Source organism: Apus apus, chromosome 29 (assembly GCF_020740795.1).
Source record: "Apus apus isolate bApuApu2 chromosome 29, bApuApu2.pri.cur, whole genome shotgun sequence".
NCBI classification, from domain to species: Eukaryota; Metazoa; Chordata; class Aves; order Apodiformes; family Apodidae; genus Apus; species Apus apus.
In genome coordinates, this window is record NC_067310.1 from 338,277 (window position 1) to 352,441 (window position 14,165).

At 59.4% G+C, this 14,165-nt stretch overlaps 2 protein-coding genes and 1 long non-coding RNA gene across 3 annotated transcripts in view; 2 read left to right on the forward strand and 1 right to left on the reverse strand.

The window, feature by feature from the left end:
* The window catches only part of OLFM2 (olfactomedin 2), a 10,823-nt gene extending 2,497 nt beyond the window's left edge, over nt 1-8,326 (reverse strand). Inside the window, 4 exon segments of the mRNA XM_051641556.1 lie at nt 311-468; nt 1,499-1,717; nt 7,304-7,368; nt 8,267-8,326. Of these exon segments, the coding sequence (XP_051497516.1) occupies nt 311-468; nt 1,499-1,717; nt 7,304-7,368; nt 8,267-8,326 (502 nt within the window).
* GIPC1 (GIPC PDZ domain containing family member 1) lies at nt 22-4,181 on the forward strand. The gene is made up of 6 exons (XM_051641572.1): nt 22-413; nt 1,017-1,202; nt 1,510-1,690; nt 2,071-2,180; nt 2,273-2,354; nt 2,983-4,181. The coding sequence occupies exons 1-6, from the start codon at nt 144-146 to the stop codon at nt 3,132-3,134; spliced, it is 981 nt and encodes a 326-aa protein (XP_051497532.1). The 5' UTR covers nt 22-143; the 3' UTR covers nt 3,135-4,181.
* Nucleotides 8,327-11,328: 3,002 nt separating the features above from the next.
* On the forward strand, nt 11,329-13,882 carry LOC127395110 (uncharacterized). Its single transcript, XR_007891728.1, has 3 exons — nt 11,329-12,695; nt 13,404-13,465; nt 13,856-13,882. It is a non-coding gene; the product is annotated as an uncharacterized LOC127395110 (long non-coding RNA).
* Nucleotides 13,883-14,165: the final 283 nt, after the last annotated feature.

Genomic DNA, 14,165 nt, shown 5'->3' on the forward strand with positions numbered 1-14,165 from the left:
GTTTCCCCCGTTCCCCCTCAGCCCCCCCGTGCCTCAGTTTCCCGGTTTCTCCTTTCAGTACCCAGCGAAGCCCCACAGGACCCCCCCTCCTCGGGGAGGGGGCACCCACCCCCCACCCCAGACCTCTCCTCTTGCCCCCCTCAATGCCGCTGGGCCTGGGTCGCCGCAAGAAGCCCCCCCCGCTGGTGGAGAACGAGGAGGCGGCGGGGGGCCGCGGGGGGGCGGGCGGGGACAGCCCGGGGGGGGCGGCGGGAGCCGGGGGGGGGCCGCCCCCCCCCGCGGCGCTGCGGCCCCGCCTGGTTTTCCACACGCAACTGGCGCACGGGAGCCCCACGGGCCGCGTCGAGGGGTTCAGCAACGTGCGGGAGCTCTACGGGAAGATCGCCCAGGCCTTCCGCATCCCCCCCGCTGAGGTGGGCCTGGGGGAGCCCCGGGGGCGGGGGGGCATCCCGGGGGACTGAGGAGACCCTGGGGGGCAGGGGAGGAACCCCGGGGGAGTGGGGTGGGCAGCCCGGGGGGAGACCCCCGGGGGTTGGGGGGCAACTGGGTTGGGGAGGGACAAGGGGAGGGGACCCCCCCAGGCTGGGTGGGGGGGTGAGGGGACACGGGGGGTTCCTGGAGGAGTCTGCTCTGTCCCCCGGGAATTTTCTGGGTGACCCCAACTGGGGAGGATCCTTTGTGTCCCCCGGGAGGTCCTGGGTGTCCCCAGGGAGGAAGGTCCCTCATGTTCCCCAGGAGGGTCCCACTTCTGCCCTGGAGGGTCCTGGGTGTCCGCAGGGTCCCTGTGGGGTCCCACGTGTCTGGTGTGTCCCCAGGGTGCTCCCCAGGGGGATCCCCTGTGTCCCCTCAAGAGAGGGTTCCCACGTGTCCCCCTGCAGTGTCCCCCTTGTCCCCAAGAACCTCTGGCACATCCTTTGGCTCCTTCCCACCCCCGGGACCACCCCCTGTGTCCCCATGTGCGGCCCGGCGGGGTGTCCCGTGTGTCCCCAGGCCCTGACACTGCTGTCCTGGCCCAGGTGATGTTCTGCACCCTCAATACGCACAAGGTGGACATGGAGAAGCTCTTGGGTGGGCAGATCGGGCTGGAGGATTTCATCTTCGCCCACACCAAGGGGCAGCGCAAGGAGGTGGAGGTCTTCAAGTCCGAGGAGGCCCTGGGCCTCACCATCACGGACAACGGCGCCGGCTACGCCTTCATCAAGGTGCCACCCCCAGGGAGGGAGACCCGGGGGCTTGGGGGGTGGGCCCTGAGCCCCCCTGGGGTTGGAGGGGGTCACGGGGACATCCCAGATAGAGCCCAAGCCAACGTGGGGGTGGTTGAGGAGGGACACCAGGGGATGTCCTGCTGACCGTGGGTGGTCTGAGCTGCCGCGGGGTGAGGACACGGGAACACCTCAGGGAGATCCCAGGCCAGTATGGGCATGAGAAGGGGACACCGAGGGACACCCTGGTGATCGTGGAGGGCGGTGGGACCTGCCAGGCCGCGGGGTGACCCCACGTGTCCCTCAGCGGATCCGGGAGGGCAGCGTCATCGACCGGATCCCCGTGATCAGCGTCGGGGACATGATCGAGGCCATCGACGGGCGCAGCCTGGTGGGCGCCCGGCACTACGAGGTGGCCAAGCTGCTGAAGGAGCTGCCGCGCGGCCGCAGCTTCGCCCTGCAGCTGACGGAGCCCCGCAAGGCCTTCGGTGAGGGTACTGGGAGCACTGGGAGTGCTGGGAGCAATTGGGAGCAATAGGAGCACTGGGAGTGCTGGAGTGGTGGCACCACGGGGAGGAGGGGGATCGCTGGGAACAGGGGGAGTGGTGGGAGCAATTGGGAGTGGTGGGAGTGCTGGGGGCACTAGGAGTGCTGGGAGCAGTGGGAATGCTGGGGGCACTGGGAGTGGTGTGAGAACTGGGAGTGCTGGGAGAACTGGGAGCACCACCAGTAAGGGGTGACCCGCGGCTGGCACCACCAAACCATGGGGGGTGACAGGGCTGGTTCGCAGCTCCCCACTCGTCCCGGGAGGGACCCCCAGGAATTCTCAGCCCCCCCAACCCCTCCCTTCCCCCCTGTTTCCTTTCAGACATGATCGCCCCGCGGGCCGGGGGGGGCCGGGGCGGGACCCCCCAGGTGGGCACCGGCCGGGGGACCCTGCGGCTGCGCGCCCGGGGACCTGCCACCCTCGAGGAGCAGGTAGGGGACCCCGTGGGGGGTTTGGGGGTGACAGGGGACCTTCCCCCCTCCCTATGGACCCCCTCACCCCCCTACCCCCTGTGCCCCCCCAGCCCTCTGCCTTTGAGGAGCGAGCGGTGGCCAAGGTGGATGATCTGCTGGAGAGTTACATGGGCATCCGGGACAGCGAGCTGGGTGAGCCCCCCCAGAGCCCCTGGGTTCCCCCAGGGTGAGGGGACCCCTCCCCCCAGCCCCCCAGCAGGAACCACCTGTGGGGTCCCTCCTCCCAGGGTGCTGGGAACCCCCCTGCCCTGCTGGACCCCACAGCAGGATCTCCCTATGAAGGTGTTGGAGACCCCCCCTGGGTAAGGGGCACCCCCTGGGCTTAGGGGCCCCTTCCTGCCCACCCCCCTGCAGGAACCCCCCCAGGATGCTGGGGACAAACTCTACCCCTCCCAAGAATACTGGGGATCGCCCCACTAATCCCCCAGGTTGCTGGGGACCCCACACCTCACTGCTGGGCCCCCCCAGGGGTGATACAAGTTCTTTGGGCTGTGACCCCCCCCCCAACCCCACAGCACTGGCTGTCCCCTGGGTGTCCCCCCTGTCCCCTGGGTGCCCCCCCTGTCCCCTGGGTGTCCCAAGTGTCCCCATGGACAACCCCATGGTGGACCTTGGCTGTGACCCCCCGAGGTGCTGACTGTCTACCAAATGTCCTGAGTGTCCCCATGTCCCCCCTGTCCCCTGAGTGTCCCCGTGTCCCCCCTGTCCCCTGAGTGTCCCCGTGTCTCCCCGTCCCCTGAGTGTCCCCGTGTCCCCACAGCTGCCACCATGGTGGAGCTGGGTCGCGACGCCCGGGACCCCGACGCGCTGGCCCAGGCCCTGGACTCCCAGCTCGGGGACTTCGCCTTCCCCGACGAGTTTGTCTTCGACGTCTGGGGGGCGATCGGGGACGCCAAGGTGGGGCGCTGCTAGAGCCCCCCGCTGCGGGACCCCCCAGGACCACCCCCCAGCCACCACAGACCCTGGCTCCTTCCCATCACTGGGACCCCCCCCCCCGCCCTGCCCCTGACTTGCAAATGGGCCCCCCAAAAAAAGCTGGATCCACCCAAAACCTGCTGGAGATTTGGGACCTGCCCCCCCCGCACTGGACCTGGGTGTTTCCCCCCCTCCCAGTTACCCGTCCCCCCCCCAGCCAGGACCCTCCTAACCTGGGACCACCACTACATCCTGGAGACCCCGCACCAGTAGGACCTGGGTAGCTCCTCCCTGAATGACCCCCCCGCAAGCTCCCCTCTCCAACAGAGGTGGGTGCCCCCCAATCTCCTGCCCCCCCCTGCCATGGATGTGGGTCCTCCCCCCATCCAGGGACACCCCCCCTCATGGGGGTGGCTTTGAGCACCCTCTCCATTTTTTGGGACCCCTCCTGAACGCCAGCACTTCCCCCCATCCCCTGGGACCCCCCTGCACCGTGGGCACGGGTGCCCCCCCCAGACACAGGACCTCTTTCATGCCCTCTGGGCCTGAAGCCCCCCTCGAGCCCCCCCATCATTCCCAGTGCTGTACCCCACTGTTGGAGGGGGTGCCCCCACTCCTTGGGTGGCCCTTAGTGCCACCCCCATGACACTAGTACCCCCCCCAGAGTGAGGTATGAGGGTCCCCCCCTTCACCCGCTCAAGGGGCTTTTTTTTGGGGGAGGGGGAGGGGACCAGAGCAGCCCGGTGTCCCCCCAGAGTATGACACCCCCCCCAGTGCCAATCTGAGCCTGTCACACACTGTGTCCCCCCAAAAAAAAACACTGTGTCCCCCCCTTGCCACCCTGTCCCCCCCCAGACTCGCTGTGCCCCCCCCCCCGACATGCTGCCCCCCCATCGCACTGACTACCTCGGGGGGGCTGGGGGGGCACACACAGCACAGCCCCCCCCTCACCCTGTCCCTTGTCCCCTGGGGGGCCCCTGGAGCGGGGTGGGGGGTGGGGGTGCCCCCCCCGCCCCCCCGGGGCGTATTTTTGTATTTTACATGTAAAGTGATTTTAACATAAAATAGAGAGAACTCAGGAGTGGTCACTGCTGGGGGGGGAGGCCCGCCCCGTGCCCCCCCCCCCCCCGCCCGGCCTTGCACACCCGCTCACTCGAGCTTTCCCGGCAGTGCCCCCCGCCCCCGTGCAACCCTTGCACGCCCCTCGTGCACCATCCCCCCCAGCCCCGGTCACGTGGCCACAGCCTTGCACACCCACTTGCACGCCTGCTGCCGGCCTTGCACGCGCGGGGGGGCCTGGCGGGGGGACACGGGACTTTGCACGCGCGTGTGCACAGCCCCCCAGCCCCAGCCCCGCCGTTTGCACGAGGGCCGGTGTGAGACTCCGTGCACGGGCAGCCCGGACGCCTGGGTCCCCCCCCGGACGCCTGGGTCCCCCCCCGGACGCCTGGGTCCCCCCCGGGGGGGTCTGCGGGGGGTCCGGGTCAGGGGTCGTGGTGAGGTCAGGGGGGTCGGGGGGTTCACGGTCCCATGACGTCATAGCGGCCGCCGGAAGTTCGGGGGGTTCTGCGACTTCCGGCCCGGGCGGGAACCGGGCGGGGCCGAATCGCGGCGGCTCCGGCGGGAATTGGCGGCGCCGCCGAGCTCGGCCGGAGGGATCGGGCGGGACTCGGGGGTTACGGAGGGGCCAGGGCTCGGGAAAGGCACAAACCAAGGGAGGGCCCGGGGGGGGATTCGGGAATGACCCGCCCGTGTTCGTGTGCGCGGGGGGGTCAGAGCCGGGGAGGGGCGGCCGAGCCCGGCGAAAACTCTTGAGAGGTGGTGACAGGTGCGAGTGTGAAGAGGGACGAGGAGTGAAGGGACCCAAACCAACCCCTGCCCTAACCAGAACCCAACCCCTGACCCAAACCTCTGCTACCTTTTCCTGCTCTTGCCTTCACCAGCAGAAGGATCGGGCCCCTTGTCCGTCCCTGGGCAACCAGGAAACAGGCACCTCTGCTGGGTTACCAGGTGTCTTAGTCTTGTGTGGGGAGAAGAAGATGGGCCTTTCACCTCAGGGGTCACGGTGCAGGGTAAGTTTAGGGTTAGGGATCTGGTTAGTGTTTGGGTTAGGGTTTTGGTTAGGGTTATGGGTTGGTTTGGGCTAGGGGTTGGGTTCTGGTTAGGGTTAGGGGTTGGTTTGGGTTAGGGGTTGGGTTCTGGTTAGGGTTAGGGGTTGGTTTGGGCTAGGGGTTGGGTTCTGGTTAGGGTTAGGGGTTGGTTTGGGCTAGGGGTTGGGTTCTGGTTAGGGTTAGGGGTTGGTTTCAGAGGGTTGGGTTTCTGCCGTGCTCCAGACTGAGCCCCCTCAGTGGAGCCATTTTCTGCTTCACCCAAAGGATCCCCACCCCCTGCACCTCCCCATGTTTCCCCTTCCTTGCCCTCCATGTCCCCTGGTCCTTCCTCTGCCTCTCAGGGGCCCTTTTTTCCTGCTCCAGCTCCTGCAGGAGCTCCAGGATCTCCACCCTCCTCCCACCACTCCTCGGCCTCTCCATGTGTCTCCTCAAACTTCTCCTCCAAGGTTTGGGGCTGGCCAAGGCAACCATGGCGGGGCGGGTGCAAGGGATGGGTCGCCACCAGGATGGAGCTCCATGAAGTCAAAGAGCTACAAGAGGACAACAGAGGGGATTTGTCCACTCCCTGCAAGGGCATGAGGAGGCAAACCAAGAGCTGTGTGGTTGCCATGGGCATGGGGAAGAGTTTCTCCCCACAAATCTCCCTCTGTCTGTGTCTGAAGCTCCTGCACCTCCCTCTTTGCACAGAGGTCGTCTCCATCCTGGAGCTGTGGGCTGAAAGGGGGGGCTCGAAGAAATCCTGTCACTTCTGCTGGAGGTAACAGGGGATGAAGGCACTTTCCAAGAACCACATGCTGAGGCAAAGCTGGTCTTGCTGTCCCAAGATGATGGACCTAAGACAACCTCTGAAAAGCTCTCAGGGTGTCCTACACCTGGCAGAGCTCCAGGCAACAAAGCCCAGACTCAGACACCTTGATCAGAAGCTCTGGCTGACACTGAAGATAGTTGTGCTGGGGCCATGGGACTAGAGGCTTGTTCTGTGCACCAGCTCTGCTTCAGATCTGGTCACCCAAGCTCTCTGGGGAGTCACCAAGGGGTAGTTGGGAACATGAGTCCTTGAGAGTGGCCACCTGTATCTTGGGGATATTTTGTGCCCCAGACAACCTGGCCCAGATCTTCAGCTTTCTGAAGAGCTGAGGAACCAGCTCAGGTGGAGTTACCTCGACAGGTACCAGAGAGCTGAGTCCCTGAGAAGGAGACACAAGATTTACCTCCCCGGCCATGGAGGTTTACTGGAGACCCAGCCAACTCCCTCGTGGTTTTGGGTCCATTATTGGATTTTTCAGAATTAAAGTGCAGTGTTGAAGTGTCTCAGCCCATGGACACTGGGTCTTGTGCCACCCCAGGAGACCCTGTGAGCTCTTTGCTCTGTGTGATGGAGCCTTGGGGTGGGAGATGGCACCTCCCAGTTGGGCTCTTTGGTCCTGGGGGGAACTGCTTGTCCCATGGGGGGTGTGGGAGGTCACCTTGTGCCAGGAGCTGCATCCGCACCCCTGCCCCCCATCCTCTGTGCACCAAACTGGATTTTTCAAGCTAAAAGGCTTCAACCCTTGAGATCTTCAAAAACAGCAAGGTGGCTGTAAGAGTCGATCAGATCGGTATTGTCTCAACACTGTCATCAGTGATTAGACCCAAAAATCTGGACTAAGATCTCGCCATGAGTTGGCAGTGGCTGCTGTGGATGCAGAAACCATGGAGAAGGGACTGAGGTACGGACAGTGCTGGTACCTGGTTCTGGTCTGTTCTCCTGGAGCAGCAAAGGGAGGAACTTGCTGTCAAGGAAGGTGGATCACACTTGCTGTGCCAGCACCCATGAAGCCTCAGTTGAACTTTCCTCATTATAATGTTATTATAATACAAAAACACACCTCCTGGTAAGAAGCCACCCGCCTGCAAAGCTGGCCAGGCCTCAGACACTTCTCTCTGGGCATGCGTGGAAGCCTCACTCCAGACAGGTGGAGACTGGCACATCTCCACGGGACAGAGGTGGAGTGGAGGTGGGTCCAAGGAGGAGCCAGGTGTGCTACCCAGGATAAAAGATGGTTCCTTAGTCACCGAACTTGGAAGATCTTCCCCACCAAGAGATCCCGATGATCGAAGGAGAAGAAGCGGAACGTCTTCTGGATTGGGGACCATAGGGACACCTTTGGACCCGTGGTGGTAGCTGTTACCCTCTTTCCCCCCTTTTTACCTCATATTTCCTATTCTTTCTTCTGCTTTATCTCAAGCTGCTTTTCAGGCAAGACCAATCAAGTCATTGTGTGTTGGTAACTTAACTCCCTGGGCTTGTTGCCATTTCATTTTTGTACTCTGGGATCACAGCTGAAACCAACCATCATGAGTCCACTGAGGAGTGGCCCGTGACAGTGGTCCTGTCTGTCAAGGCTGCAGCTCTGCTTCTCCTTGGTGATGATGTCACCTCCAGACCCCATGCAGGTGTTTAATCCTCTTTGTTGCTGTTGCTCGTTGCCAGACTCCAGGTGAGAACTAGGGTACCTGCTGGGGTGGGAGATGTGTCATCTGTGGAGACATAATGGAGGCAGCATCATCTCCACTTCCCCCAGGCTGGTTCTTCAAGCTCTGACACTGGGCTGAGCTCCCTGAGCTTCTTCACCAAGGGAGGATGAGATCTCCAGCTCCTGCTGCCAGCTCTGTAAGAGTCAGGCATCACCTGCCCTTGGGGGTTGACACTCAGCCCCATGTCTCCACCCACCCCAGGTGCCTGCAGACTATTTAGGTCCCTCTGTACAAGCCACGCTGCTGTCCAGACACCGAGGCAAAAGGCCAATGGGATCATCATGGGGCTGGCCAGGCTGGTGCCCTGTGTGTCCATCCATCCTTCCTGGAAGAGCCAGTGCTCATCACCTCATTGTGGCCATCAGGCTGGGTGGCCACACCCTGCTGAAGGTCGGGGAAGAGCTGCTTCTCCCAGAGCCCGGGGGTTGAAAGCAGCAGCAGGAAAAAATGGTTTTAAAGGTATTAAGGAATTCCTATAGCTCCAAGACCATGACATCCAACTGCATCTCTTCTCAATTCCAACATTTCCAATGCCTGTAGACATCACTCAAGCTGGATCATGATCCTGGAGCATGAGGACCCCTGGAGCAGTGTGAACCACCCCTGTGAAGGTGACTGTGGACAAGTCCCCACAGGAAATGCCCGTTCCCCTCTAGAAGGAGAGGAACGGTGGGAATCCAGACTGAGGTGAGACACCTCCTGAGATGTGGCTTACTGGACTCTCCTGAAGTCCTGCTGACCATGCTGCTCTTTCCCAGCATTGTCCTACCCCCTTCCCAGATCTGCTGATGGGCTGAAGGCTCCAAGTTGATCCTGGTGCAGAGCCCCCCCCTCCAGAAGGCCCCAGGAGCAGCTACGGTGGGTGCAGGTTGCAGGTGAGGGCAAGGGGGATGTGGAGAGGCTGATGGAGGTCTGCAGCCAGCAGCACTGAACCCAGCACCTCATTGCTGTGTCCCCTGGCCATGCAGAGGACCTAGTGCCCTTTCTGCTCTTCTTTCCTGCTGCAACCAGTGACTCTGCACACATGGGACCCCCAAGCTAATGCTCCACAACCCTCCAGGCAGGCAAGAACAACAAGATGCTTTATGCTTGACACAGGATTGGGTGTCCACTGGGACATTCAGCTGGAAGAGGAGAATACCCCCAAAACGATCTTCACACCAGGTTGTGGCTCACCATGCTCATCTTCTGCTGATGGGAAGCAGCTCCACACAGTTGGTCCTCACAGATGTGTTGGAGTAATTCTGTTACCTCCAAAGTCCTGGGAGCAACCTTCAGAGGGACACCAGGGTTTTGCTAAAGATGACCATGGAGGGGTTTAAAAGATGTATTGACGTGGGGCTGAGGGCCATGGTTTAGTGTTGGATTAATGGTTGGACTTGGTGTTCAGAAGGGTCATTTCCAACCTCAATAGTTCTGTGGTTTGGTGACTCTTGGCTGCTCTTGGCTTGGCCATCATGCCTCAGTGTGGACCAGGGCTGAGTTCAAGGTAAATTAATGACATAACCGAGTTCTTCTCAGCTGTGCCAGGACAGAAACCCTGAAGGTAGCTTAGATATTGCTGGGCAAAGAGAAGGTTTGGTAGATCTCAGGCGTGCACATCGTTTCCATCTTCTTTCCTGTGGGAGAATGATAGAAAGCAAGACTTTCAGTCTGAAGTAGGTGCTGTTCCCTCTGTGGTGTTCCGAGCTGCCCATTACATCTTGTGCTCTTCCCCCACAGAGCACAAATGCGATGAGACAACCAGCCCACCCCCAGAGGCTTTGATATGACTGCATGTTCCCACTTCCCCAAGCTCCGTGCTGCTTTTTTTGTGCTATTTCTCCTCATGTATGAGGTGGCCCTGGCTGGAAATATGGTGATCATGGTTGTTATCAGGGTGGAGCAGGGCCTGCACTTGCCCATGGTGTTCCTGGGTGCTCTGTGCTTCTTGGAGCTCTTCTATGTTTTCTCCAACACCCCAAAGATGCTGTTGGGGTTAATGCCAGGAACTCCTTCTTGGGCTTGTGCTGCCCAGGTGAATTTCTCCTTCACCTTTGGCTTCATGCACTCTTTCCTCTAATGACCATGGGCTATAACATGGCCATCTGCCAGCCTCTGGGCTACAACAGCCTCAGGACCTTCTGTGTCTGTGTCTGGCTGGTGTTGGCTTATGGGGTGGGGGGCCTCCTGGGGCTGCTAAGGACTTGCACTGTCTTCCAGCAACCCTTCTGCCAAGGGTCTAGGACACCTCTCTGCTGGGACCTCTCTGTGTTGGGACATCTCTACACCCAGACAACTCTCTGTGGATCAGCAGGTGACACAGTGTGTGCTGATGTCCCAGTGTAGAGATGTCAGTGAAGAGCTGATGGTGGAGAGTTGTCCCTCTCCATCTGCCAGTCCCACCAGATTGACCATTTCTTCTGCCACATGCCCCCCTGCTCCAGCTGGCTTGTGCTGGTGGTGAGATGGTTGCTGCTGTCCTTTCCATGACTGCTTCGCTGGGTTGCTTTCTGCTCATCCTCCTCTCCCACACCCTCCTCCTCCTCTCCCACACCCTCATCCTTGGCCGCATCCTGCAGCTGCCCTGGGCAGGGAGTTGACACAAGCCCTTCTCTACCTGTTCTTCCAATCTCACTGTTCTGGTCACGCACTACGTTGTCTACCTGCCAGGCAAATGGCCCCAGGCTGCAGTGGTGAGGCCTCTCCTTGATGTGTCCTCCGCAGTGTTCACCCCCTTCCTAAGCCCCATCATTTTTTGGCTGTGAAGCACAGACTTGAAAAAAATGTCCTTTGGAATTTCTTGAGGAAACTTAATCATCAGGAATGTGAATTTTTTGGCCAGAGTCCAGTTGCTACTACCAACTATTGTTTGTTTTCCTTGGGTGCTTCCTCGCTGCTTTCCTGCTTTGTCAGGAAAGGAGTAATTCCTGTGGCTCTTCTGTCTTTCCCACCCCGAGGATGGCAGAGCTTGCTTGGCTGGAGTGTTCTCGTTTAACTAGATATATAACCTGGTATTCTATGGACATCTGAGAGAAGTCTCTCAATCTCTGGCCCTTGTCCTTGTTGGGGACTTGCCAGATGTCAGTTGGAAGCATCACAGAGCAGAGAGGGAACAGGCCTGGAGGTTCCTGGAGTGTATAGAGGATAATTTCCTGACCCAGCTGGTGAGGGACCCTCTAGGGAAGGTGCCCTGCTGGACCTGCTGTTTGTCAAGAGAGATGGGCTGGTGGAGGGTGTGATGGCTGGAGGCCATCTCGGGCATAGTGGCCATGAAATGAAGTTCTCTGTTCCTGGAGAAGTAAGGAGGAGGGCCAGCAGCACGGCTGCCTGGGACTTCTGGTGGGCAAACTTGAACCTGTTTTGGAGACTGGTTGACAGGGTCCCTTGGGAGGCCAGTCCTGAAGGGCAAAGGAGTCCAGGCAGGCTGGACATTCTTCAGGAAGGAAGTCTTAAAGGCACAGGAACGGGCCCCCCCGTGCCGGAAGATGAGCCAGTGGGGTAGAAGACCAGCCTGGCTGAATAAAGAGACTTGGCTGCTACTCGGGAAAAAGGAGAGTGTGTGGCCTTTGGAAAGAGGACAGGCTGGTCAAGATGACTACAAGGATGTTGTGAAGCTGTGCAGGGTGAGGATTAGGAGGGACAAAATCCCAACTTGAAATCAAGCTGGCTGCAACTGTCCAAGATGACAAGAAAAGCTTCTATAAATATATTAACAACAAAAGGAGGACTAAGGAGAACTTCTGTCCCTTACTGGATGCAGCAGGAAACACAGTGATGAGGGGTGATGTCAACGTTTGACTCAGGTCCGACAACAATGCTCTCGATCCCCTCCCCCCCCCCCCCAGGTAGGGAAGGAGAGAGAGAAAAAGAGAGAGACTTGGCTGGATTGAAAACTAAACTACACAGCTTTAATTAAACACTAATGAATCATACCAGAAAATATATACAATTATATACAGATATATACAGATATGGGCAAAAACCTCTCGCCTCCCCCCATCCCCAGCAACTCCCACAGCACTCCCCTGAACTGGGAAGAGTCCTGAGGAATCCCGGAGCCGCTGCTGGAGAAAGCAGAGAGTTCTGAGGGTCAGGAGAGCTCGAGCCTAAGGGTCGGCGGTGATGGATGAGCAGAGTCCTCCCTGGACGCCGGCCATGGATGGAAGAGAAGGGAAGAAGAAGAAGAAGGAAGCTGTCTTCTATGATCTCTGACCTTCCTTTGAGCTTACGTAGATATATGGAATGGAATATCTTTGGCCAATTTTGCTGTCTGTCTAACTCAGCCTCCCACGGGGGGGGTCAGAGATCTCCCCATAGTGTCTGAGCCGGCGGAGTGAAGGTGTAACCTTGAAGCCTCAGTAGTTAGAAAAACATTCCACTGTCTTATCAGCCTAGCAGAACACACAGTTGCTAGTTAAAAGAAAGCTTACTGAAGGAAAAAAAAATCAGTGAAAAGAAAAATTGGCTTAATCCTGGCTCAAACCAGGACAGGTGAGGAGAAGGCTGAGGTATCAACGGCACCTTTGCCTCAGTCTTTAGCGGTAGGACCAGTTCCTTGCTGGGTGCACAGGCCCCTGAACTGGCAGACAGGGACACAGAGCAGTTTGAAAACCTCATCATCCAAGAGGGGACAGGCAGTGACCTGCTGCACCACTTGGATGTCCACAGGTCCGTGGGGCCGGATGGGATCCAGCCGAGGGGTCTGAGGGAGCTGGCAGAAGTGCTCCCCAAGCTCCTTTCCATCACTTTCCAGCAGTTCTGGCTGACTAGGGAGGTGCCAGTAGACTGGAGACTGGTCAATGTGACCCCAGCTACAAGAAGAGCCATAAGGAGGATCCAGGGACTTGCAGGCCTATCGGCCTGACCTCTGTGCTGGGGAAGTTCTGGAGCAGATCATGCTGAGGGCCATCACATGGTCCCCTCTCCTTTCAGCCCTCTGCTGACCAAGGTGCGTGTTTATTTCCATAATGCATGGCCACCCCCCCATATCCCCATGCTCTCCCATCAACATGCCCCCGCCCATGGACCTTCAAAGGTCTCCTCCAGCCCACGTAATTCTGTGAGTCCATAACTGGACGTGTTCCAGGTCAGGCTGCTCCAGCAGCTTGGAGCAACCTCATCTGGTTGAAGCTGTCCTTGCCCCTGGGCAGGAGGGGCTCCATCCCGAGGATGGACGGAGCTGGTGGCAGCTCCATCACCCAGGGCAGCAGGTCAGTGGTTGCCATGACACCATAAGCAGCCAATCAGCAGTTTCCATGTCACCATGATGTCACCATGGGCTGCCCAGGGGTATCCAAGGGGCCACGGGGTGGTGTGTCCTACACTCTGGAGAAGCGTCCAGAGGATGAACACGAGGATGAGCTCCCCTGTGGCTGTCGCCCCTAAGAAGCAACTTGCCAGCATGAGGTGGACTGAGGTGGAGTTCTGGGATGGGATGGAGCCCACTTTCATGATGCCCAGCATCACAGCTGAAGGTACAGCCCTCCAGCCGCTGCAGGAACGTTGTGGCGAACAAGGGTGGCACTGCAGCCATCTCAGGGGTGTCACTGTCTGGGCATGACACTGGGCATCTGCCACGGCAGCATGGCTCGGGAGATAGTGGAGGGCTGAGAGCTGGTGGACATGGAGGATGACCTGGTTCTCCTTTGCTTTCCAGAGCGAACAGCCATCTGGGACACGGTGGCTGGCTCCATTCAAGATCAGCTCCTGCTGCACAAGGTAGGTCAACACCTACATCCTCCTCATCCACCCAGAGGGGTGGGAAGTCCGTGTGGCCCCAGAGCATGCCCCGCAGTTCCTTTTCACGTCCTCCAAAAAGCAAGAAACTCACCCCAAAGGTCCCCACCCATGAACAAACAAGCCATGTGGTGTCACCTCTGGCAGGTGGTGTTGTGACAAAGGCTGGTCCTGTTTTCTGGGGACCTCCCAAATGCTTTTTTGGAGGAGAAAGGACTCGGCATGACCAAAGCACTCCCCACTGCCCCAGCTCATGCCTCTGAAGAGCAGGAGTGGGCAGGATCCAACCTGAAGCACCATCCCTGGTCAGGCCCACCTCTAGATTTTCCCTCTGCACAATCTTCACCCTTTGGCTGTTCCGCTCTGCTCCAGGGGCTCCGAATTCCCAGCCTTGGCTCCTTTGACGCTGTCCCCAAACAGATCCAAGTTGGGGGTGAGGTTGTGACCATCCAGAGGCCTGTGTTTCACCTGGCCAGGAACCTCGTGGTTGTCCACAACCTACGGGACAACAAGTCCTACCTGCCTGGTAAGATGGTGAATGAAATCTCGGATGATTGCATGGTCATTGCGTCCCATCCCTGGGTCTGAAACACCAGCAGAAGCTCCACAAGGTGAGCATCTCCATCCCTCTTGTGTGTTCTTGCAGGCAACAAGGAGCTGGAACCCCTCAAATGCTCCAAGG